Source organism: Budorcas taxicolor, chromosome 3 (genome assembly GCF_023091745.1).
Source record: "Budorcas taxicolor isolate Tak-1 chromosome 3, Takin1.1, whole genome shotgun sequence".
In the NCBI taxonomy this organism is placed as follows: domain Eukaryota; kingdom Metazoa; phylum Chordata; class Mammalia; order Artiodactyla; family Bovidae; genus Budorcas; species Budorcas taxicolor.
The window spans coordinates 50,874,032-50,898,860 of record NC_068912.1 but is presented as its reverse complement, the minus strand read 5'-3'; the positions used below and the strand labels follow the sequence as shown (position 1 = coordinate 50,898,860).

Below are 24,829 nucleotides of genomic sequence, written 5' to 3'. Positions count from 1 at the left end.
CAGCTATTTCCTTCTCGTCAGGTTTCAATTTAAAATGCCCTCTTCTCGGGAAACGCTGTCCCAACCACTCTGGTCAAGATAGGATCCTTTGCCATTCTCTACTAAATACTGCTATTATATGCTTTCTCACTGCCCTTCTTAATATATGAAGTCAGTTATTTGTTTTTTGCTTTTATTATTCATATTCCACTTTAAGAATATAAGCTTCTTAAGACATGGACTCTGGTTACGACTGTATCAATACTCAGAATAATGACTAACATACATATTAAATATGTATGTTTGAAAATACATATTAAATTATGAAAAATAAGAAAAAAACTAGAAAAAAGCTAAAAGCTAAACTGTCAACTTTTAAAGAAAGAAAAGAACCCTCATTATTAAACTTTAGCAAACAGTATTTATAGGGCTGCTTTTGGATCTTCTGTGTCCCTTTTTAATCTTCCTTAGTTCACTAAGACGAAACTGACTGAGGATTTTAAAGGAAATCTGTTCAGAGTTTATACACAAGATACTGTAATCCTTTGGCAAGCATGTTTTCACTAAATGTGGTTTTGAGATAATGCAGTTTTATGTATGTATATCCCAAACTGAAAACCAGCCATCTTATTATATGCTCCGTTTCAGTTCATTCCGCTTAAGAGAACAGTCTATGCCGTAATACAAAGGGAGAGAGATAATCAGTTTAGACTCCACGTTTCAAAACAGGAATTACTAAGACCAGACCAAGTATGTGTGGATAGTGCCATAATTTAGGAGAAGACCAGACAATTACTTAGGCAGCTATTGCAAACCTGTAACCCGGGGAAAGCAAATTTAAAAGGAATTGCATTTCAAGCCAGTAAGAGCTAATTCAAACATTAAAAAGAAGTATAGTCTGTGCAATATTAAACTTACATGAATATACATAGCCATGGTTTTTCCTCTAAACATTCCTCCTTTTAGAGTCTGCATGTTTGCATGAATGTTTTCCTATTCTTTTACTTTCAATCTATCTGCATCTTTATATTTTAGATGTGTATCTTATATAATTGCTTTTAAATTTTAACACAGTCTGACGATCTTTGTCTTTTAACTGAAGCATTTGGTCCCTTTATATTTAATTTAATTACCAACATGTTTGGGTTTAGATATACTACAGTCAGTGCCATGCTAAGCCACTCATATTTGCTCTAGAAATGGAGCATTCATTCCCTCAGCTGCTGAGCACATAGGGAGTCAACAGGTCTCAGCTGAATCCTTCTTTGGGACTTGCCCTCAGCTGGAATACAGCCTTATCCAAGGTCATATCCGCTTTAAGGAAGTTGGGAGAGGATGGAGAATGGTATCCAATGATTAGTCAGGGAGAGGGGTATAAATGCCTGCATCTTTGCAAGGCCATCCCAGTTCCAGGTTCCCTGTAGAATCAACTGAGGCTTTTATTACCACTGCCTTGCAGTTTAAATTTCTTCAGGTCTATCTTGCTTCTTCACTCCCTCACAGATGTTAATCTCAAAAGACCATCGCAACAAACTTCCTTTGGGCAAATCTTAGTCTCTGAGTCTGTTTCCCAGGGAATTTAATTTGTGATATCTATCATCTTATTATGTTTTCTACTTCTGCCTGTTAAGTTTCTTTTTCTTGACCTTCTTGCTGTTTTTAGGACTGAGTATTATTTATCCCAATTTTCCTACATTAGTTTGGAAATGATGTGCTCTTTTTCTATTCTAGAGGGTATCCTAGAAACAATAAAATACATAATTGAATTAGCAAGTCTAAAGTTAATTAATACTTTCCCCCTACTCTGCAATATGATAAGGATTTTAAACATTTTAACTCCGTTTACCCTTTTCCCTATTTATGTGTAACTGTTTTTTTGTCTTTCTTTTTTATGTTTTAAATTATGAAAGTATGATAACACATTTATAGGAGACTGGGAACTTACAAAACAAGGTTACATATACTTCCACTATGTATTACAATTATTTTTTTAAGCAGACAAATTAGGAGTTTTAGTTGGAGTTTCAATATCAAACTCTTAAAAATTAATAGAATGGATATACAGAGAAGTAGAATACAGTAGACCTGAAAAGCACTATGAACCAACTCAACATAATTAAGATTTATACAAATTTCACACAACGGTAGGATACGAAGTCTATTCAAGTTCCAACATTATAAACTAGGAGACACTGGAACATATCCAGGGACATAAAACAAGGCGCAAAAATTTCATGGTCTAAAGGTACTGAAATCATACAGAGTCTGTTCTCTTATCATTGTGAAATTTTGTTAGAAATCAGTGTCAAAAGATATTTGAAAATAATCCATATTTTTTCAAGTGGAATGTGACATTTACCAAGAGAGTTCTTTGACTTAGCCACTGAAAGCCTCAATATTAGAAGACTGAAAAAAACAGAGAGTTATTGCAGAGAAGAAAGCATTTAAATGAGAAATTAATATCAAAGATATTTTAAAAATCCCATGCATTTGGAAATTAAATGTCCACTTTTAAATGACAGATGTTTCTAAGAAGCCATAACAAGGAAAACTAGAAAATATTTGCAAAGAATAAAAATGAAAAGAGAATTTACCAGAATTTGTTGCATGCAGCTGAAGCTGTTCAATGCAATTAAACATAATATGGAGTCTTGAATAAGGTATGAAACAAATAATGGACACTAGCATAAAATTATGTGAAATTTGAACAAAATCTGTACTTTAGTTAATAATACTGTATCACATTAATTCCTTCTCTTTTTTTATCTTCTTTTTACAACATAGTATTTCTTTATAGGCTCAGAACTGGATTAAAAGTTTCAGTTCAGTTCAGTCGATCAGTCCTGTCCGACTCTTTGCAACTCCATGGATTGCAGCGTGCCAGACTTCCCTGTCCATCACCAAATCCCGGAGCTTGCTCAAACTCATGTCCATCGAATCAGTGATGCCATCCAACCATCTCATCCTCTGTCATCCCCTTCTCCTCCTGCCTTCACGCTTTCCCAGCAGCAGGGTCTTTTCCAATGAGTCAGCTCTTTGAATCAGATGGCCAAAGTATTGGAGCTTCAGCTTCAACATCAATCCTTCCAATGAATATTCAGGACTGATCTCCTTTAGAATGGACTGGTTGGATCTCCCTGCAGTCCAAGGGACGCTCAAGAGTCTTCTCCAACACCACAGTTCAAAAGCCATCAATTCTTCAGCACTCAGCTTTCTTTATAGTCCAACTCTCACATCCATACATGACTACTGGAAAAACCAGGGCTTTGACTAGACGGACATTGGTCAGCAAAGTAATGTCTCTGCTTTTTAATATGCTGTCTTATGTTGGTGACAGCGGAGGCATGGTTGGAGGTTGCCTGCTGCAGGGTTGGGGTCACTGAGTGTAGGGGTACATCCATGGGATCTTTCGAAGGAGGTCACCATTATCTTCATTACCTCCACCATAGTTGGGCCCCAGGTAAATAGCAGGGAAGGAACACAGCTCCATCCATCAATAGAAAATTGGATTAAAGATTCACTGAGCATGGCCCCGCCCATCAGAACAAGACCCAGTTTTCCCCTCAGTCAGTCTCTCCCATCAGGAAGCTTCCATAAGCCTCTTATCCTTCTACATCAGAGGGCAGACAGACTGAAAACCACAATCACAGAAAACTAACTGATCACATGGACCACAGCCTTGTCTAACTCAATTAAACTATGAACCATGCCGGGTAGGGCAACCCAAGACAGATAGGTCATGGTGGAGAGTTCTGACAGAATATGGTCCACTGGAGAAGGGAATGGCAAACCACTTCAGTATTCTTGCCTTGAGAACCCCATGAACAGTATGAAAAGGAAAAAAGATAGGACACTGGAAGATGAATTCTCCAGGTCGGTAGGTGCCCAATATGCTACTGGAGATCAGTGGAGAAATAACTCCAGAAAGAATGAAGAGATGGAGCCAAAGCAAAAACAGCACCCAGTTGCAGATGTGACTGGTGATGGAAGCAAGGTCCGATGCTGTAAAGAGCAATATTGCATAGGAACCTGGAATGTTAGGACCATGAATCAAAGCAAATTGGAACCAGTCAAACAGGATATGGCAAGAGTGAACATCAACATTTTAGCAATCAGTGAAATAAAATGGACTAGAATGGATGAATTTAACTCAGTTGACCATTATATCTACTACTGTGGGAAGGAATCCCTTAGAAGAAATGGAGTAGCCATTGTGGTCAACAAGAGTTTGAAATGCAGTACTTGGATGCCATCTCAAAAACAACAGAATGATCTCTGTTCGTTTCTAAGGTAAACCATTCAATATAACGGTAATCCAAGCCTATGCCCCAACCAGTAATGCTGAAGAAGCTGAAGTTGAATGGTTCTATGAAGACCTACAAGACCTTTTAGAACTAACACCCCAAAAGATGTTCTTTTTAATACAGGGGACTGGAATGCAAAAGTAGGAAGTTAAGAAACACCTGGAGTAATAGGCAAATTTGGTCTTGGAGTACAGAATAAGCAGGGCAAAGGCTAATAGAGTTTTGCCAAGAGAACGCACTGGTCATAGCAAAACCCTCTTCCAACAACACAAAAGAAGACTCTACACATGGACATCACCAGATGGTCAACACCGAAATCAAACTGATTATATTCTTTGCAGCCAAAGATGGAGAAGCTCTATACAGTCAGCAAAAACAAGACTGGGAGCGGACTGTGGCTTAGATCATGAACTACTTACGGCCAAATTCAGACTTAAATTGAACTAAGTAGGGAAAACCACTAGACCAGTCAGGTATGACCTAAATCAAATCCCTTATAATTATACAGTGGAAGTGAGAAATAGATTTAAGGGACTAGATCTGATAGAGGGAGGCTCATGACATTTTACAGGAGATAGGAATCAAGACCATTCCCAAGAGAAAGAAATGCAAAAAAGTAAAATGGCTGTCTGAGGAGGCCTTACAAATAGCTGTGAAAAGAAGAGAAGCCAAAAGCAAAGCAGAAAAGGAAAGATATACCTGTTTGAATGCAGAGTTCCAAAGAATAGCAAGGAGAGATAAGAAAGCCTTCCTCAGTGATCAGTGCAAAGAAATAGAGGAAAACAACAGAATGGGAAAGACTAGAGATCTCTTCAAGAAAATTAGAGATACCAAGGGAACATTTCATGCAAAGATGGGCTCGATAAAGGACAGTAATGGTATGGACCTAACAGAAGCAGAAGATATTAAGAAGAGGTGGCAAGAATACACTGAAGAACTGTACAAAAAAGATCTTCACGACCAAGATAATCATGATGGTGTGATCACTCATCTAGAGCCAGACATCCTGGAATGTGAAGTCAAGTGGGCCTTAGAAAGCATCACTACGAACAAAGCTAGTGGAGGTGATGGAATTCCAGTTGAGCTATTTCAAATCCTGAAAGATGATGCTGTGAAAGTGCTGCACTCAATATGCCAGCACATTTGGAAAACTCAGCAGTGGCCACAGGACTGGAAAAGGTCAGTTTTCATTCTAATCCCAAAGAAAGGCAATGCCAAAGAATGCTCAAACTATCACACAATTGCACTCATCTCACATGCTAGTAAAGTAATGCTCAAAATTCTCTAAGCCAGGCTTTAGCAATAGATGAGCAGTGAACTTCCAGATGTTCAAGCTGGTTTTGGAAAGGCAGAGGAACCAGAGATCAAATTGCCAACATCTGCCGGATCATCGAAAAAACAAGAGAGTTCCAGAAAAACATCTATTTCTGCTTTATTGAATATGCCAAAGCCTTTGACTGTGTAGATCATAATAAACTGTGGAAAATTCTGAAAGAGATGGACATACCAGACCACCTGACCTGCCGCTTAAGAAATCTGTATGCAGGTTAGGAAGCAACAGTTAGAACTGGACATGGAACAACAGACTGGTTCCAAATCGGGAAAGGAATACGTCAAGGCTGTATATTGTCACCCTGGTTATTTAACTTATATGTGGAGTACATCATGAGAAATGCTGGACTGGATGAAGCACAAGCTGGAATCAAGGTTTCCGGGAGAAATACCAATAACCTCAGATATGCAGATGACACCACCCTTATGGCAGAAAGCAAACAAGAACTAAAAAGCCTCTTGATGAAAGTGAAAGAGGACAGTGAAATAGTTGGCTTAAAGCTCAACATTCAGAAAACGAAGATCATGGCATCCGGTCCCATCACTCCATGGCAAATAGATGGGAAAACAGTGGAAACAGTGCTGACTTTATTTTTTGGGGCTCCAAAATCACTGCAGATGGTGACTGCAGCCATGAAATTAAAAGACACTTGCTCCCTGAAAGAAAATCTATGACCAACCTAGACAGCACATTACAAAGCAGAGACAACACTTTGCCAATAAAGGTCTATCTAGTCAAGGCCATGGTTTTTCCAGTAGTCATGTATGGATGTTAGAGTTGGATTATAAAGAAAGCTGAGCACCAAAGAATTGATGCTTTTGAACTGTGGTGCTGGAGAAGACTCTTGAGAGTCCCTTGGACTGCACGGAGATCAGTCCTGAGAGTTCACTGGAAGGACTGATGTTGAAGCTGAAACTCCAATACTTTGGCCACCTGACGCGAAGAGCTGGCTCATTTGAAAAGACCCTGATGCTGGGAAAGATTGAAGGTGGGAGGAGATGGGGACAACAGAATATGAGACAGTTGGATGGCATCACCAACTCAATGGACATGAGTTTGGGTAGACTCTGGGAATTGGTGATGGACAGGGATGCCTGGCGTGCTGCAGTCCATGGGGTTTCAAAGAGTCAGACACGACTGAGGTACTGAACTGAACTGAGCTAGGTTAGTCATAGCATTTCTTCCAAGTAGCAAGCATCTTTTAATTTCATGGCTGCAGGTACCATCTGCAGCAATTTTGGAGCCCCCCAAAATAAAGTCTGTCACTGTTTCCATTGTTTCTCCATTTATTTGCCATGAAGTGATGGGACCAGATGCCATGAGCTTAGTTTTCTGAATGTTAAGTTTTAAGCCAACTTTTTCATTCTCTTCTTTCACTTCATCAAGAGGCTCTTTAGTTCTTCTTCGCTTTCTGCCATAAGTGTGGTTTCATCTGCATATCTGAGGTTATTGATATTTCTCCTGGCAATCTTGATTCCAGCTGTGCTTCTTCTAGCCCAGCGTTTCTCATGATGTACTCTGCATAGAAGTTAAATAAGCAGGGTGACAATATACAGCCTTGACATACTCCTTTCCCTATTTGGAACCAGTCTGTTGTTCCATGTCCAGTTCTAACTGCTGCTTCTTAACCTGTATACAGATTTCTCAGGAAGGAGGTAAGGTGGTCTGGTATTCCCATCTCTTGAAGAATCTTCCACAGTTTGTTATGATCCACAGAGTCAAAGGTGTCGGCATAGTCAATAAAGCAGAAGTACTTGATTTTGCATCCCAGGATGTCTGGCTCTAGATGAGTGATCACACCATCGTGATTATCTGGGTCATGAAGATCTTTTTTGTATAGTTCTGTGTATTCTTGCCACCTCTTCTTAATGTCTTCTGCTTCTGTTAGGTCCATACCATTTCTGTCCAAAAGTTTAAGCTTCACTCAAGTGTTTTTAAATCACTAAAATAATAAATTTTCTAGACTTTTAGCAGTAATACTAGATGTGAAAATACATGGAACTAAATATCAAAGTCTTGGGTTACTATAAATCAGAAATCAAGCATTCTATTCATACTAAGTCAAACAAGTGGAGTCAAACCAATTTTTGTAACGATTTTGTGTAATCATTATTCTAGGTATCTCATATAGGTGGATCACACATTTGTCCTTTTGCATTTGGCTTATATCATTTAGCTTTGTGTTTTCAAAGTTACTCCACATTGCACATTAGTCAGAATTTCATTCTTTTTAAAGGTTGATTAATATTCCTTTGTATGGATATGTCACATTTTGTTTATGCTAATGGACATTAGAGAGTTTCGACCTTTTTGGCTACTGTGAATAATGCTGCTATTAACATTGGTGTGCAAGTATATGAGTCCCTGCTTTCAATTCTTTTGGGTATATACCTAAAAGTAGAATTGGTGGTAATTCATATGGTAATTCTATATTTAACTTTGAGGAATTTCTATATTGTCTTCCTGATTCTCTCAAATACATTTTAATTCTCTGTTGAAATTACCCATTTTTAAAAATTTATATTCTCTACCTTTGCTTTTTTCCTATATATTTGAACATGTACATAGCTATTTAAAAATCTTTTTTGGATGACAGCAATATCTAGATTATCTATGGATCTGCTTCTATTGTCCATGTTTATTTCTTGGGTTTCTGTCATGTCATCTTGTCTTTTGGTATGCCCCGTAATTTTGTACATAATGCCTCCAGAGAGGATTTCCCTTTCCTCTAGAAGGCAGATATAATGGTAACTGATCACCTTAAACCAATCAGGGGGCTGTGCTGAGTGCAGGCTTAACGGCATCTCCAGTGAAGGTCAAGCTACTTTGGGTTCATCTCCATTCCAAGAGCATAGCCCTCCAGGATTTTTAACTGAGACCCTGGGAATTCACTGAGATTTCTCCCTCTGGCAGGTTTATAACTCTAGTCTGTATCTTGTGAGACTGCCAAAATGTCTGCTTTTCAAAGGCTTTCCAATGAGATATTTTTTAGCCTTCCATTCTGTAAAGCCCAGGATTTGGCAAACATCCCAACAGGATAGCTGCCTGTATGCTTGAGGTTCCCTTAGTTTTCTATAAAAGCTTGCTGATTTCTTGTCCCCAGAGCAAAGGTCTCCTGGTGTACAGTCCTGGTTCTCAGACGCCTGCTCATGCCTAGTATCAGCAAATTCCTCAAGGGAAAAAGAAGCTACAAAAGTTAGCTCACTTTTCTTGAGATTCTTTTAGCTCACTTTCACTCTTGGGGTTCAGCCCTTTGGGATCTCAGCCCAAAGCATGGTGTACCAAAGTCCCACTCTTGGTAGAAACTGTACTATATTTTTATCTTCCTAGCCTCATAACGGAGAAGGCAACAGCACCCCACTCCAGCACTCTTGCCTGGAAAATCCCATGGATGGAGGAGCCTGGTGGGCCGCAGTCCATGGGGTCGCTAAGAGTCGGACACGACTGAGCGACTTCACTTTCACTTTTCACTTTCATGCTTTGGAGAAGGAAATGGCAACCCACTCCAGTGTTCTTGCCTGGAGAATCTCAGGGATGGGGGAGCCTCATGGGCTGCCGTCTATGGTGTCGCACAGAGTCGGACACAACTGAAGCGGCTTAGCAGCAGCAGCAGCAGCCTCATAAAACTATATTTTAGGTCATATATCTCCAGGCAAACACAGTTACAAAATCAAGGCTCATGTCTCTTAAGTCTTATCCTTTCTCAGATCTGTTTTTTATTAATATTTACTTATTTAATTTGTCTATGCTGAATCTTACTAGCAGCACTAGTTTCTTTGATCTTTGATCTCTAGTTGTGGCATTCGAATTCTGAAGTTGTGGCACATGGGATCTAGTTCCTTGACCAGGGATTGAACCGAGGCCCCCTGCACTGGGATCACAGAATCTTAGCCATTGGACCACCAGGGAAGTCCCCCTTTTCTCAGATCTTAATCAAGTAATTCCTCACTACCTTGTTAGCTCTTTGAAGCTTTAACATATACTTTAAAAATATTTTCTCTGCCTGTTTTCTTTTTTAAAAAAATAATTTTAGTTTTGGCTGTGCTGGGTCTTTGCTATTGCTTAGGCTTTTTCTCTAGCTGCAGCGAGCAGGGTCTACTCTCTAGTTGTGGTGCACAGACTTCTCATTGCCATGGCTTCTCTTGTTGCAGAGCATAGGGTCTAGGTACGTGAGCTCAGTAGTTGCAGCTCCCTGGATCTAGAGCACAGGCTCAGTAGCTGTGAGGCACAGGCTTGGTTGCTCCATAGCATGTGGGATCTTTATGGAAGATTGAACCCGTGTCCCCTGCATTGACAGGCAGATTCTCTGTCAGTGAGTCACCAGGGAAGCCCCATTGCTTTCTTTTCTAATCACACAATTCCTATGCCATATCAGTACTATTTAGTATTACTGGTCTTAAAGTATTACCAGTTTGGGTAAGTTTAAGAACATAATTCCCAAATGCAGAGAAACTACAATTTTTTTTTTTTTTAAAGACAGTCTTAGGAAAAAGATATATTTTAGGCTTAGAAAACTTGTTGATTATTTTCAAGTTTTAGAAAGATAACCATTAACTTATGCTAGAATTATGTTTTGCTTTTATTTCTTACCCATTAAAATGAAAAATGAGGTACTTAAACTATAATTTCACTCATAACAGAATATATACCAACATATGCCTTACATTTTAAAGGCTACTATATTGAAAACAAGATAAAACCACATCTATGTCTAATCTCTTAGAACAGTGTTTCTAACATAGCCAGAGGACGTTAATAGGTCTTCCTGGGAGCGTTACAGTGGGGATGGATTTTTCTCCTCATCAAATGTGTTTGCTTTCTTTGGAGATGCAGAACACACACTAGTATGTTAAAGACCCTACGAAGCCCTCAGTAAAGCCAGCTCTTTACATTTGTTTGCCTTTCTGTTTTCAAGTATGTCTGACTCATGGACTACCTTTTAAGGTGCCTCAAGAAACCCAGTTTGACAAAGGTGACGTTAAAAAAGGAAAATAAATATTTCAAATAGTTTTGGTTATTTACGTGTTATTATAGTTGATTATATAACTTCTTTCTTCTTCACTGAAGCTGAGCTGGTGAGTTCTGTGGGGGGGGGGGTTGTTAGCTTTATTAATCTATAACTTCCTTTATCAGCCTTTTCTGACTCTGGGTAGCAGAAAGAGCATGAGCTTCCTATAGAGACAGAGTTGGGATCAAAGTCTGGCTCCACCAGGAAAGGCAAATTCTTCTCTCTTGTTAGTCATATTTCTTTATTAGTAAAGTGGGTTTGGGGGGGCTTTCACAGGATTATTTTCAGTACTAATGATGATATGAAGTACCCAGTATGCTGCCTGGCCCCAAAGTTTCCTTCTATTCTACAAGTCCTCAAGGATCTGGAACGGACATGGAAGGAACATGAGACTGACATCTTTCACCCTTCCCTGATTTGGAACTCTTCCTTGCTAATTAATTCCCTGGCTTCTTATATTAGTATTTCTCTTCTGACTACTAAGAGGATGTCATACTCCTGGGGAATAATTTATTTTTATTCTAACTGACAGAATGTCTAGAGTTAACCTAATTTTTATTCTCTTAGAACTTTGGAAAGCTTCAGGTCTCCCTGTCTTATGACCCTATATCATTTATTACTGTAATAATTATAATAATTATCTTACCTTACTGTAATTATTCATTTTCTTCCCTACTAGACTCTAAGTTCATAAGGTCAGGATACCTTCCTCCCTGCTAAATGTACACACCTAGCACCACTGGCCTGTTTAAAAAGTAACCATTCAATAATTAGAATCATTAATAAGTTATAATAATTGGGATCTCAATAATTATTATATAAAAATATAATTCTTAGATGTTTTCAATATTATTTATATAGAAGATATTAGCAGAAAACAAGGAGTTAAATATTATCCTCAAACATTTAAAATATAAGTGCTATGGAACCAATATTTACTACTAGAAATCTTATTCTGTTAGAGTGATTTTCCTAAGATATATCCAGTAGGATAGAAATTAAATAATAAATACACATATATACTTTTTACATATATTTTCAGCATTCGAGAATGACTCCATTTATTCAAAAGATATGTTATAAAAAGGATGGATGCAAATAACACTTTCATACTATAAATATTTTAAAATCCATCTGATCAGAGTAAACTAAACTTCAAGTATATTTGAAAAGCAAGAATCCCTCTTTGTAATAAGTATGCTCTCATACTAGTCTGGCTTACTCAGATTTCTGAATACAGAGTTTTTCAAAGTGGGGAACAGTCCTACTAATTTGGTCATATCAAAATGTTAAGAAATTCGACACAACTCAAAATCAAATTAACTTTTACTTTTTGAAAATAATTTTTAGTCTATGTATAAGTAATAAACATAATGTGTTATTAATATAGTTTTTAATGTGTTATTACACTTAGAATGGATAAACAACAAGGTCCTACCATATAGCACAGGAAACTATACCCAGCCTCCTGGGATAAACCATAATGGAAAATAATACATATATATGTGTATATATATATATAAGAACGTGTATATGTATATAACTGAGTCACGCTGCACAGCAGAGATTGGTACAACATTTTAAATCAACTCTACTTCAATTAGAGAATAAGTTTTTTCATATACTAGAAAATAAAAAATACTTACTATTATTTTCTTACAGTCCTTTCCTCTGCATAGTTCTGTATAGGTAGAGTATTGCACATATATAATCCAGCTTCCAACAAAAACCGCCAACCAGGAAAAGAAAAGATATTTCATTCGCACATATGAGAAGCGAGCCTGTAAGTAAAAAAGCACATAACAGTCAATCATTCAGCACCCAGTCAGCATTCACTGTCCTAGAACATGACCTTTCCCCCTTTCTTGGAAGCACTCAATATATATTCTAGGCTTTCATATGGCAATTCTCCTAGAACAATGTGCACTTTCACTGAGTCTAAAAAGCATTGATCTTAGAAAAGGAAGCTCCTTGGTCTTGCCAAGAAAAAGAGAACAAAATACCCTTTAAAATGTATAGTCTTTCAAATACCACCAGCATCCAAAGTTACTCATTAAGCACAAGCACGTGCACCGTGCTACCCTGGACACCCAGGAAGGTCAGGTGAAGAGAGACACAATCCCCTCTTATGACAAGCTTACAGAAGACTGGTTCAAATAAGAATCTTAAAGTTCTTTATGAATAAGTATGGCAAAAATAATTGCGTTTTAAAGAAATAAAAACAGAGAATTTGGCTACTAGTCTAATGTCTCACAGTGAGGTACAACCAGAGTAAGAAATGAAACTTCACATTCATTCCTATTTCCCTGCTGTATTCACCAATGCTTTATGTTCCTTTTATTCAATCATTCAAATGCTTCACCTAACAGATATTCTGGAAATTTGAGGAAAAAGTTACAACTATTAAAGAAGAAGAAAGATTAATATATATAAAGAATAAATGGCTCCCCGCATGTCAGTTTGTAAAGCTGTACAATAGGATCCTCTTTGCCTTGCTTTGCAACTAGTGCTCTGGTATCTAATTGCGACTCCAGTCAGTTGGTGGTTTTTCTCCATCAACTACATATCAAACAGTTTCATCTCCAAAACTGTCAGCTGGTCAAGATAATTTGACATTTATGTTTTGAGTCTGGAACTCCAATGGTCTGATTTTATAAATAACTGAATTTAGGACCATGGGGAGAATTGAGTAAAAATAAAAAGACATGTAAACAAACAATGAAAAGCTAGTTTTGCTTTTACAATCCCAAGTCAGTTTCTCACAGTGGACAACAGTGGGATACTGTGAGCGCTGTGGGCATGCAAAGAAAGCCGAAAGAGATGAAAGAGACGAAAGTGCATCTGCAGAGACAATGAGTGCAGAGGAAAAAGGGACTCAGAAATATTGAAGTCTTTTGGCTCTATTTGTGGTTTAGATATCAGTCTTTGTGAAGTGAATCCCAGTACCAAAAAGCTTGAGTACAACAAATTCACAGTTAAATGATAGGTCTCTGAGTTTTATTATTAAAACATTTTTAAAAATGCCTTAAATGCAAGTTATTTTTGTATAGCTCTAAATGAATCCAATGAAGAGAAAGTCCAGATAGATTTCCAAATAAAATCACATAAATGACCATGAACATACACCAAGGGGTTTGTTTGAAAGACATTTAAGATTACTTGGCCCTAATAAGAGGTCTAGTCATCAGATAGAAATTGATATGTACCAGTATTATAAAGCTTAAATATTATTGAGTGACATAATGCCTATAGAACATAAGCACTTTGCTAGGCACACAGAAAATACTCAACAAATGTTAGCAAAATCAATTTGCAAGGCCCTGAACAAAATGCCAGTAACGCTGTCATTATGATAGGCTACTGCCTTCTTTTTGGGCTTGCCAAAAAGAAAACCGAATCTGAATCCGATTAAGCCTTTAGCTCCAGCTACCAGTTTACAGGAAATACAGGAGACAAGAGGCATATAAGTAACACTTAAGTAAATGACAGTATTAGGATACAATCAGCAAACTCTAGGCTGTGGGAAATGCGGCAATACAAATAACCCAGTTCTTCAACAAATAAATTATCAGGGAGAAAAGAGAGAAGACGAGAACCCCAAAGATCAAAAAATACTTGAGAAATATTGTATATTAAATAATCACATTTCGTGGATCTTTTTTGAGTCCTGATTCAAATGAAAAACTGTAAAAAAAAAAATGACATTTATGAGACAATTGAAAACTTGAAGGCTGACAGGATACCTGATGCTGTAAAGGCATTATTTTAGTTTTTTAGGCATAATAATGTGATGTTTAAAGAAAAATGACTTAATCTTTTTGAGATAGACACTGAAACATTTATGAATAAAATTGTACCCGGGATTTGCTTCTAAACAATATACGAAGGGAAAGGTAGGTGGGCAAAGTATTAAAACAATACTGGCCTTGAGTTGGTAACTGCTTAAGCTGGGTGATGGTTACATGTCTTCTTTTGTACATGTTTCTCTCTACTGCTTTAACATTTTTTTATGTTGTAAGATAAGGAATACTTTCATACCAAGATACCCACTTCCCACACCTTCATTCAGCAACTATCTATTGCCTACTACGTGCCTGGTGCCACCTTAGGCACTTTCAGAACGTTTGCATATACAGTGACAAACAAATCCTAAATACCAGATAAGTACCCTTAACACAGTTCAGAGGGTTTCCTGGACAACAGTAGCATGGCATGATTTTACTTTTGTAAGTCCAATCTTTTGTGTGTATGTGGCCATCAGAGAAAGATTAGTTAATAAAAGATGATAAGACAACTGTTAATCATTTGGAAATAGCATATTTTAAAACCTAAAACACATCTTACATCAAAATAAATTCCACAGGAAACTGACACACATGCAAAAATGACATAATATAATACAAATATAGGGATTTTTCAAAAATATTTTTTGAGATGACAAAAATTCCAACTACCACAGAATCTCTAAAGGAAGACATTGACTATATAAAAACTTTAAAGTTGTGACAAAAATCACTGTAAACAAAGCTGAAAGATAAAATGGGATGTGATAGGAGTTTTCATCATTAGAATAAGAGAGAGTAGCTAGAGGGCTCAGGACAAGAACTGAAGTCAGTAGGAGATTTGTACTCACTCCTATGATGGTGGCAGAGTATGCTGTCACGGCATTTCTGAAAGAGCAGTTAGCCATATACATCAAACACTCTAAAAATTTTACCTAGCAAATTCCACATTTAGGGATGTATCACAAGTGAAGAATTAAGTCTATACTATACACATACCTGGAGAAGGCAATGGCACCCCACTCCAGTACTCTTGCCTGGAAAATCCCATGGATGGAGGAGCCTGGTGGGCTGCAGCCCATGGGGTTGCTAAGAGTCGGACACAATTGAGCGACTTCACTTTCACTTTTCACTTTCATGCATTGGAGAAGGAAATGGCAACCTACTCCAGCGTTCTTGCCTGGAGAATCCCAGGGACGGGGGAGCCTGGTGGGCTGCTGTCTATAGGGTCGCACAGAGTCAGACACGACTGAAGTGACTTAGCAGTAGCATACACATACCCACACACACATCCCCCGACCCACCCCCATGTAATACATGTGACATCTTTTACACCTATTATTATAACAGTGCATTATCAGAGGCAACCAAGTTTCATCAATCAAGAAGTTACTAAATACAATTATTGAAACCATTTTATTTTAGAAAAGCTACTTACAAGCTATTTATGGGCAACAACTTTATACTCCCAGATATCGTTAAACTATGTACAGTTAGAGACAGCACTGCAGAAGAGCAGACAGCAGAATTAAACAGAGCAGACTTAAGGAAACATCAATCGTCATTATTTTGCCCATTTTTCATTTTGTGTACAAAGAGGCATGAATGCAGTTTGAAATCTTTTAGTGGCCATAAAGTTACAATCAACCACTATGTGAGAAGTTCAATCTTAAATTAATATTGAGATGGGGTTTAAAAACAAGATTAATCTCAATTTGTTTAGTAAAAAATCAAGGAAAACCTTACACTGTAAAATAATATTTTCTTTTTTCCTTTTTTTGCTTTGCTCTGCAGCAGGTAGAAGTCACAGAGTAAAGGAAACCACGCAGACATGGTGAGTAGGTTCTCTGCTAGTTCAGAACTTGGTTCTGTCTTACCTTCTCCTTGACACCCACCTCAAGGAGTCTCGTAATGTCAACTACCTTTTGAGGCTCCATCAATAATTTCTATTAGCTATCAAATGCATATTGAGCCTAATAAATGTTGGCAGCAAAAACCTGTATATTTCCCCCTTCTGCACAGCCAATTTAATAAAATTTGAAGTCATTTTGTTTTTCTCTCAAAGAGCTAAATTAAATTTTTTTTTCCCCTCTGGCATATGTTTAAATGGAAAAATACCCTGTAAACTGGCTTGCCCACTGTGTGTTCGTCATGATACAGAATGCCAAAATTTTTGGAGAGGAAGTTGGATTGATGATGTTCCCAGCAGGGCAGTGGGCATCACCTGTTATATATAAATGACAAAAGGAGTGAAACACATTTTTATTCTAGTATGTCACTGAAATTACCGTGATTTGAGGGTAACACAAACTAGTGTAAGGGCTTTCATGTGTCCTTTAATTTCTGCAGATCCTGTTGCCTCACATTTTAAAATAAAGATTGAAGAAAAACAGCCATAAATGACATCTGTACCTACTGACTAATTCTATTTCCCTGTGTGGCACTCACTAAAATGTTCCCAGTGGTCTGTTCTATACCAATTACCTAGACAATCTAGACTTTGATGAAAAAATATAGTTACTGTTATTGATCTTTTTACTGATGCTGAACTATCCAAAATACTGCCCAGAAGCAAAATTTGTTCTGCTGATTTTGGGCCTAGCCACTTCCCTGGTGGCTTAGCTGGTAAAGAATCCGCCTGCCTCCAATGCGGGAGACCTGGTTTGATCCCTGGGTTGGGGAAGATTCCCTTGAGAAGGGAATGGCTACCCACTCTAGTATTCTGGCCTAGAGAATTCCATGGACTGTATAGTCCATGGGATCACAAAGAGTTGGACACGACTGAGTGACTTTCCCTTTCAATTTTCACTAGTGGTACACTGCTTTATTCCAAACTATGCTCCTGAAAGTCATGATAAGAATTTTAGAGAATGCACTATGGCACGATTCTCAACTAGAGTCAGGTTTGCCTCCCGGGGATACCTGGTAGGGTCTAGAATCACAAAGTGTGATTGGACTCTTGTCTATTGAGGCCAGAAATGTTGCTAAACATCCTTCAAAGCACAGGAGGGCTCCCCACATCAAAGAATTATCTGCCCAAATGTCCATAGTGCTAAGACTGAGAAAACTTGTATTATGGTTACAAAATAAAATGAAAGCAAAGATTATGGGGTTGAAAGAATCAAATTTGTATGACACTATCATTTTATTTTAAATTAGTCTTTAAAGCATAAACTACTACTTAATTAGAAAAATATAACATCTGTCTGGAAATAACAAATAATTCTTAATGACTAAATGATTGGCAATATCTTACTATAAATAAAGAAAAATCACTGGAGATGGAAAATATATAAATGATGAAACAAACTTTCTCTACCAATTCTACTGTAAATAACAGTGATACTTTTTTTAGATTGATTTTATTTCATGACAAATCTGAAAACCTATGAACTTATTCAAATAGTTTTACATTAAGTTTTTGAATTAGGCATAAAGAGGCAATACATCAAAATTTAGCTACATTAGACTACTTCTATATTACTTACCTATTTTTCACATTCAACATCATTTATTAGGTTGGTGCAAACATAACTACAGTTTTACCCATGAATTTTTGTTTGCTTTTTCTTTTTAATTAATTTTTTTATTGAAGGATAATTGCTTTACAGAATTTTGTTGTTTTTTGTCAAACCTCAACATGAATCCTTTTTTGAACCTCCCTCCCATCTCCCTCCCAATCCTACCCCTCTAGGTTGATACAAAGCCCCTGTTTGGGTTTCCTGAGCCATACAGCAAATTCCCTTTGGCTATCTATTTTACATATGGTAATGTAAGTTTCCATATTACTCTTTCCATACATCTCACCCTCTCTTTCCCTCTCCCCATGTCCATAAGTATATTCTCTATGTCTGTTTCTCCATTGCTGCCCTGTAAATAAGTTCTTTAGTACCACTCTTCTAGATGCCGTATATATGTGTTAGAATACAATATTTATCTTTCTCTTTCTGACTTACTTCAGTCTGTATAATAGGTTCTAGGTTCATCCACCTCATCAGAACTGACTCAAATACATTTCTTTTTATGGCTGAGTAATATTCCATTGTGTATATGTACCACAACTTCTTTATCCATTCATCTGTCGATGGACATCTAGGTTGCTTCCATGTTCTAGCTATTGTAAATAGTGCTGCAGTGAACAATGGCATACATGTGTCTCTTTCAATTTTGGTTTCCTCAGGGTATATGCCTAGGAGCGGGATTGCTGGGTTAGGTCTATATGGTGGTTTTATTCCTAGTTTTTTAAGGACTCTCCATACCTCTTCCATAGTGGCTGCATCGATTTACATTCCCACCAACAGTGCAAGAGCATTCCCTTTTCTCCACACCCTCTCCAGCATTTATGGTTTGTAGGCTTTTTGATGAGGGCCATTCTGACCTGTATGAGGTGATATCCCACTGTGGTTTTGATTTGCATTTCTTTAACAATGAGCAATGTTGAGCATCTTTTCATGTGTTCGTTAGCCATCTGTATGTCTTCTTTGGTCTTTTTCCCACTTTTGGAATGGGTTGATTGTTTTTCTGGCATTAAGCTGTATGAGCTGCTTGTACATTTTGGATATTAATCCTTTGTCAGTTGTTTCATTTGCTATTATTTTTTCCCATTCTGAGGTTGTCTTTTCACCTTGCTTATAGTTTCTTTTGCTGTGCAAAAGCTTTTAAGTTTAATCAGGTCCCACTTGTTTACTTTTGTTTTTATTTCCGTTACACTAGAAGGTGGGTCATAGAGGATCTTGCTTTGATTTATGTCACTAAGAGTTCTGCTTATGTTTTCCTCTAAGAATATTATAGTTTCTGGTCTTAAATGTAGGTCTTTAATCCATTTTGAGTTTATCTTTGAGTACGGTGTTAGGAAGTGTTCTAATTCCATTCTTTTAAGTGTAGCTGTCCAGTTTTCCCCGCACCATTTATTGAAGAGGCTGTCTTTGCCCCATTGTATATTCTTGACTCCTTTATCAAAAATAAGGTATTTATAGGTGCATGGGTTTATTTCTGGGCTTTCTATCTTGTTCCACTGGTCTTTAGGGCTTCCCTGGTGGCTCAGAGGGTAAAGCGTCTACCTGCAATGAAGGAAGCCTGGGTTCGATTCCTGGGTTGGGAAGATCCCCTGGAGAAGGAAATAGCAACCCACTTCAGTACCCTTGCCAAATCCCATGGATGGAGAAGCCTGGTAGGCTACAGTCCATGCGGTCACAAAGAGTCAGACACGACTGAGCGACTTCACTTTCTTTCTCTTCCACTGGCCTTTATTTCTGTTTTTGTGCCAGTACCATACTGTCTTGATGACTGGAGCTTTGTAGTATAATCTGAAGTCAGGAAGGTTGATTCCTTTAGCTCCATTCTTCTTTCTCAAGACGGGTTTGGCTATTTGGGGTCTTTTGTGTTTCCATATGAATTGTGAGATTTTTTTGTTCTAGTTCTGTGAAAAATGCCATTGGTAATTTGATAGGGATTGCATTGAATCTGTAATTGTGTTTGGTAGTATAGTCATTTTCACAATACTGATTCTTCAATCTGTGAATTTTAAATCATCATAACTAGGCTCAAACACATCTTTATTCATCAACATAGGTGCCATTACAGTCAACACATTTTTGCCAATGAGAAATAACTTTGCTTATTCCTGTAGTGTAAAAATCTGTGCTCTGGGATTCAATGAACTCTTGGAAAGCATTTCCTGCATCCTTTCGGTTGTGGAACCATTCTCCCTGCAAAAAGTTATTGAGATGCTTGAAGAAGTGGTAGTCAGTCGGTGAGAGGTCAGGTGAATATGATGGATGAGGCAAAACTTCCTAGCCTAATTCATTCAACTTTTGAAGCATGGGTTATGTGATGTGTGGTGAGGCATTGTTGTGGAGAAGAATTGGGCCCTTTCGGTTGACCAATGCTGGCTGCAGGCATTGCAGTTTTCAGTGTATCTCACTGATTTGCTGAGCTTACTTCTCAGATGTAATGGTTTCACTAGGATTCAGAAAGCTATAATGGATCAGACTGGCAGCAGACCACCAAACAGTGACCATGCCTTTTTATGGTGCAAGTTTGGCCTTGGGAAGTGCTTTGGGGCTTCTTTTCAATCCAACCACTGAGCTGGTTGTCACCAGTTGTCATATCAAATCCACTTTCATCACAATCTGATTGAGAAATGGGTTCATTGTTGTCACGTAGAATAAGAAGACACTTCAAAATGACTATTTTTTTGATTTTTGGTTAGCTCAGGAGGCACACACTTATAGAGCTTTTTCACCTTTCCAATTTACTTCAGATGTTGAATGACCATAGAATGGCCAATGGTGACTTCTTGTGTAGTAGTACGAGGGTCAGCTTCAATGACTGCCCTCAGTTGGTTGTTGTCACCTGCCAATGGCCAGCCACTATGCTCATCTTCAAGGCTCTTGTCACCTTTGCAAAATTTCTTGAACCACCACTGCACTGTACATTTGTTAGCAATTTCTAGGCCCAATGTGTTGTTGATGTTGTGAGTTGTCTCCAATGCTTTATGACCCATTTTGAACTCAAATAAGAAAATTGCTCAAATTTGCTTTTTGTCTAACATCATGTCCCTAATCTAAAATAAAACAGCAAGTAGTAAGTCAATAGCAAAAAAAACATAAAATGAGAAATATGCATTAAAATTATGTATAGCATAACCACGTTTAAGAACGCATTCCAATATCAAAGGCAAATTTACAATGTAAAAAACTGCAATTACTTTTGCACCAACCTAATACAAACATATAAAGCACAAAGCCCATCTGCTTTATCCCCAAGTACTCCCCATACAGATGTTCTTAATTGTGAAAAGTAAGGAAGAAAAATCTCTCTCACACTTTGCTTAATATATGTAGTAGACTTGAACACTCAGAAAATCTAACAAACTGATAAGGTTATCACTTGTAAAAACTCAAATACAATGATTTCATCATTTCATAGGAAAAGCTAAGAAGAGCTTGCTATTTTTTGAGACTGGTTTACAACATTTATATAAGTTTCATGTGTACAATGTATTTTTATTCAAGTTTTTCAGTAACCACTTACTCTTAAATAAACTTCAAATATCTTTTTTTCCCCTTATTGTTATATTAACAATACTAACAATACTGTAGCTAGCTAACTTTCACTGCTAATTTAGGAGCAATGTGGCTGGAAAAAACTGAAGTTAAAATTATTGACATATCCTTAAAAATAACTGTACCCATTTTTTTAAAATGAACTCTAGATGTTTATAATAATACTTGAGCATGAAAAACATGCTGACTATAAAAAATAGAAATATAAAGAAACCATTCAATAAGGTAAATATTGTATACCACAACACTTCCAGATCAACTTTGTTTGGAATGGATCCTATACCTTTACTAAAGGTTGTCTCACTGCTTAGTTGGAGGGTTGTGGGAAAACCATTAAGAAAATTATCTAAATGTATCTTAACTCTCTTAGTGCTAATGTTCATAAACATCAAGAAACAGTTATGATGTTTAACCAAGAAACACACACAAAAAAACTTTCATGTCATTCCACACAAGGAAGATCTTGAGTTTTTAATATGTTAAAAATAGTGAAAAAAAGGTCCTAAAAATATCTACGTTCCCTAGCTTGTTCTGAGCATGAAAATACTTTTTTATGACAAAACTTTAGAGAAGAATTCCTTGTCAAACGACATTATTAGCCTAGTGATCAGAGTTTTAGCATTCTTTATCTAAGAGCTGAGTTTTCACTTTTACAGGAAGAACTGTCATTATTCTCTGATCTAAATTCTAAAGGCTTTATTTGCATGAGCATATTCTCTTTTCTGCTTTTATTAAAACTCTAGAAATAAAATTCTAACAAGTAGCAGATAATTTTCACGTTTTCTCTGCATGCTGGTTCATATTTTTTATAGCTTAGGGGGCTGACAGCATCAAAAAAGCAGAACATTTTTCCTTGGGGAACTAATTGCATGGGGTGATCCTGAAGCCTGTGGCTGATTTCAATAGCAAATTAATATCTCAAAGTGTCAGAGTATGGGGCAATGTTCATGATACGGTAAGAGAAAAAAATCAACTTTCAAAACAGCATATATGATATGTTTCCAATTTTGCTTCAAAAAAAAGAAAGAAAAGTCACCAACAGACTGTAGAAACTGCAAGGAATACATCAAAATGTCAAGGGTGGTTATTTCAAAATGTCAGAAGTGGTGGGATTATGAATGATTTTTAGTTTTCTCTGTATTATACAGATTTTCTACAATGAATATATATTACACTATAGATATGTAAGTAGATGCAAATATATAGTTTTTTTTTCATATAAGTGCTTTAGCATATCTATTTAAAAACATATCTCTAGGATCTAGAAGTCTCCTGAGTGCTTTTTAAAAATTTCTTTTTTAAAACTTGGAAATAAATCCTTCATATAGAATTGTTTAAAATACATTAGTGCCAGACTTCCCTGGTGGCACTGTGGTTAGGAATCTGCCTGCCAATGTAGGGTACATGGGTACGATCCCTGGTCTGGGAAGATTCCATATGTCGCAGCACAACTAAGCCTGTGTGCACAACTACTGAGCCCACAGGCCTAGAGCCTGTGTTCCTCAACAAGAGAAGCCACTGAAATGAGAAGCTCGTGTACCGCAACCTAGAGTAGCCCACCTTCACCGCAACTACAGAAAGCAACAAAGATCCAGTGCAGCCACAGATAAGTTAAAAAATACACAGTTCAGTTCAGTTCAGTTGCTCAGTCGTGTCCGACTCTTTGTGACCCCATGAATTGCAGCACGCCAGGTCTCCCTGTCCATCACCAACTCCCGGAGTTCACTAAGACTCATGTCCATAGAGTCGGTGATGCCATCCAACCATCTCATCCTCGGTTGTCCCCTTCTCCTCCTGCCCCCAATCCCTCCCAGCATCAGGGTCTTTTCTAATGAGTCAACTCTTGGCATGAGGTGGCCAAAGTACTGGAGTTTCAGCTTTAGCATCAGTCCTTCCAAAAGAACACCCAGGACTGATCTCCTTTAGGATGGACTGGTTGGATCTCCTTGCAGTCCAAGGGACTCTCAAGAGTCTTCTCCAACACCACAGTTCAAACGCATCAATTCTTCGGTGCTCAGCCTTATTCACAGTCCAACTCTCACATCCATACATGACTACTGGAAAAACCATAGCCTTGACTAGACGGACCTTTGTTGGCAAAGTGATGTCTCTGCTTTTCAATATGCTATCTAGGTTGGTCATAACTTTTCTTCCAAGAAGTAAGCGTCTTTTAATTTCATGGCTGCAGTCACCATCTGCAGTGATTTTGGAGCCCAAAAAAATAAGGTCTGACACTGTTTCCACTGTTTCCCCATCTATTTCCCATGAAGTGATGGGACCGGATGCCATGATCTTCGTTTTCTGAGTGTTGAGCTTTAAGCCAACTTTTTCACTCTCCTCTTTCACTTTCATCAAGAGGCTTTTTAGTTCCTCTTCACTTTCTGCCATAAGGGTGGTGTCATCTGCATATCTCAGGTGATTGATATTTCTCCTGGAAACCTTGATTCCAGTTTGTGCTTTTTCCAGCCCAGCATTTCTCATGATGTACTCTGCATAGATGTTAAATAAGCAGGGTGACAATATACAGCCTTGACGGACTCCTTTTCCTATTTGGAACCAGTCTGTTGTTCCATGTCCAGTTCTAACTGTTGCTTCCTGACCTGCATACAGGTTTCTCAAGAGGCAGGTCAGGTGGTCACTGGTGTAACTTAAATTATAATTAGAAAGCAAATACCCATGTAACTACCACTTGGGTTAAGAAACAGTTTCTCTAGTGCCTTCACTGACCTCCATGTGACTTCTTCAATAAAGGGTTAATTAACATGCATCTGACTTCAATGATAATCATATATGTGCTTTCCTATGTAGTTTAACCATTGACCATGTATACCTAAAATGCAGAATTTGATGTTCATTACTCTTGAACTTTATAGATATAGAAGCATATACCATGTACTGTGACTTGCATTTTTCTCTGATGCATTTTCCCCTTTCCCTCCCGTGTTCGCACATTTGTTCTCTATGTCTGTGTCTCTATTTCTGTTTTGGAAATAATATCATCCATACCAGTTTTCTAGATTCCATATATGCATTGATATACAATATTTTTCTCTTTCTGACTTCACTGACAGTTTCTAGGTTTATCCAAATAAACCTAGAAATGACCGATACAATGGAGTAATATTCCATTGTATATATGTACTACACCTTCTTTATAATTAAATTTAATTTATGACTCACTATTTAATTTTGGTTGCACTGGGTCCTCACTGCTGCATTCGGGCTTTCTCTAGTTGAGAACAGGGGCTACCCTCAGGCTGCTCATTGCGGTGCTTCTCCTGTTGCGCAGCACAGGCTCTAGGTGCTTGGGATTCAGCAGATGTAGCACACAGGCTTCAGCGGTTGCCGCTCGAGGG

The 24,829-nt window shown here is 37.7% G+C and overlaps 1 protein-coding gene across 1 annotated transcript in view; it reads right to left on the bottom strand.

The window, feature by feature from the left end:
- Positions 1-24,829, bottom strand: part of DIPK1A (divergent protein kinase domain 1A) — a 123,668-nt gene that overhangs the window by 29,376 nt on the left and 69,463 nt on the right. Inside the window, exon 2 of the mRNA XM_052637727.1 lies at positions 12,271-12,405. Coding sequence (XP_052493687.1) covers positions 12,271-12,405 — 135 coding nt within the window. The remainder of the gene's footprint in view (positions 1-12,270; positions 12,406-24,829) is intronic.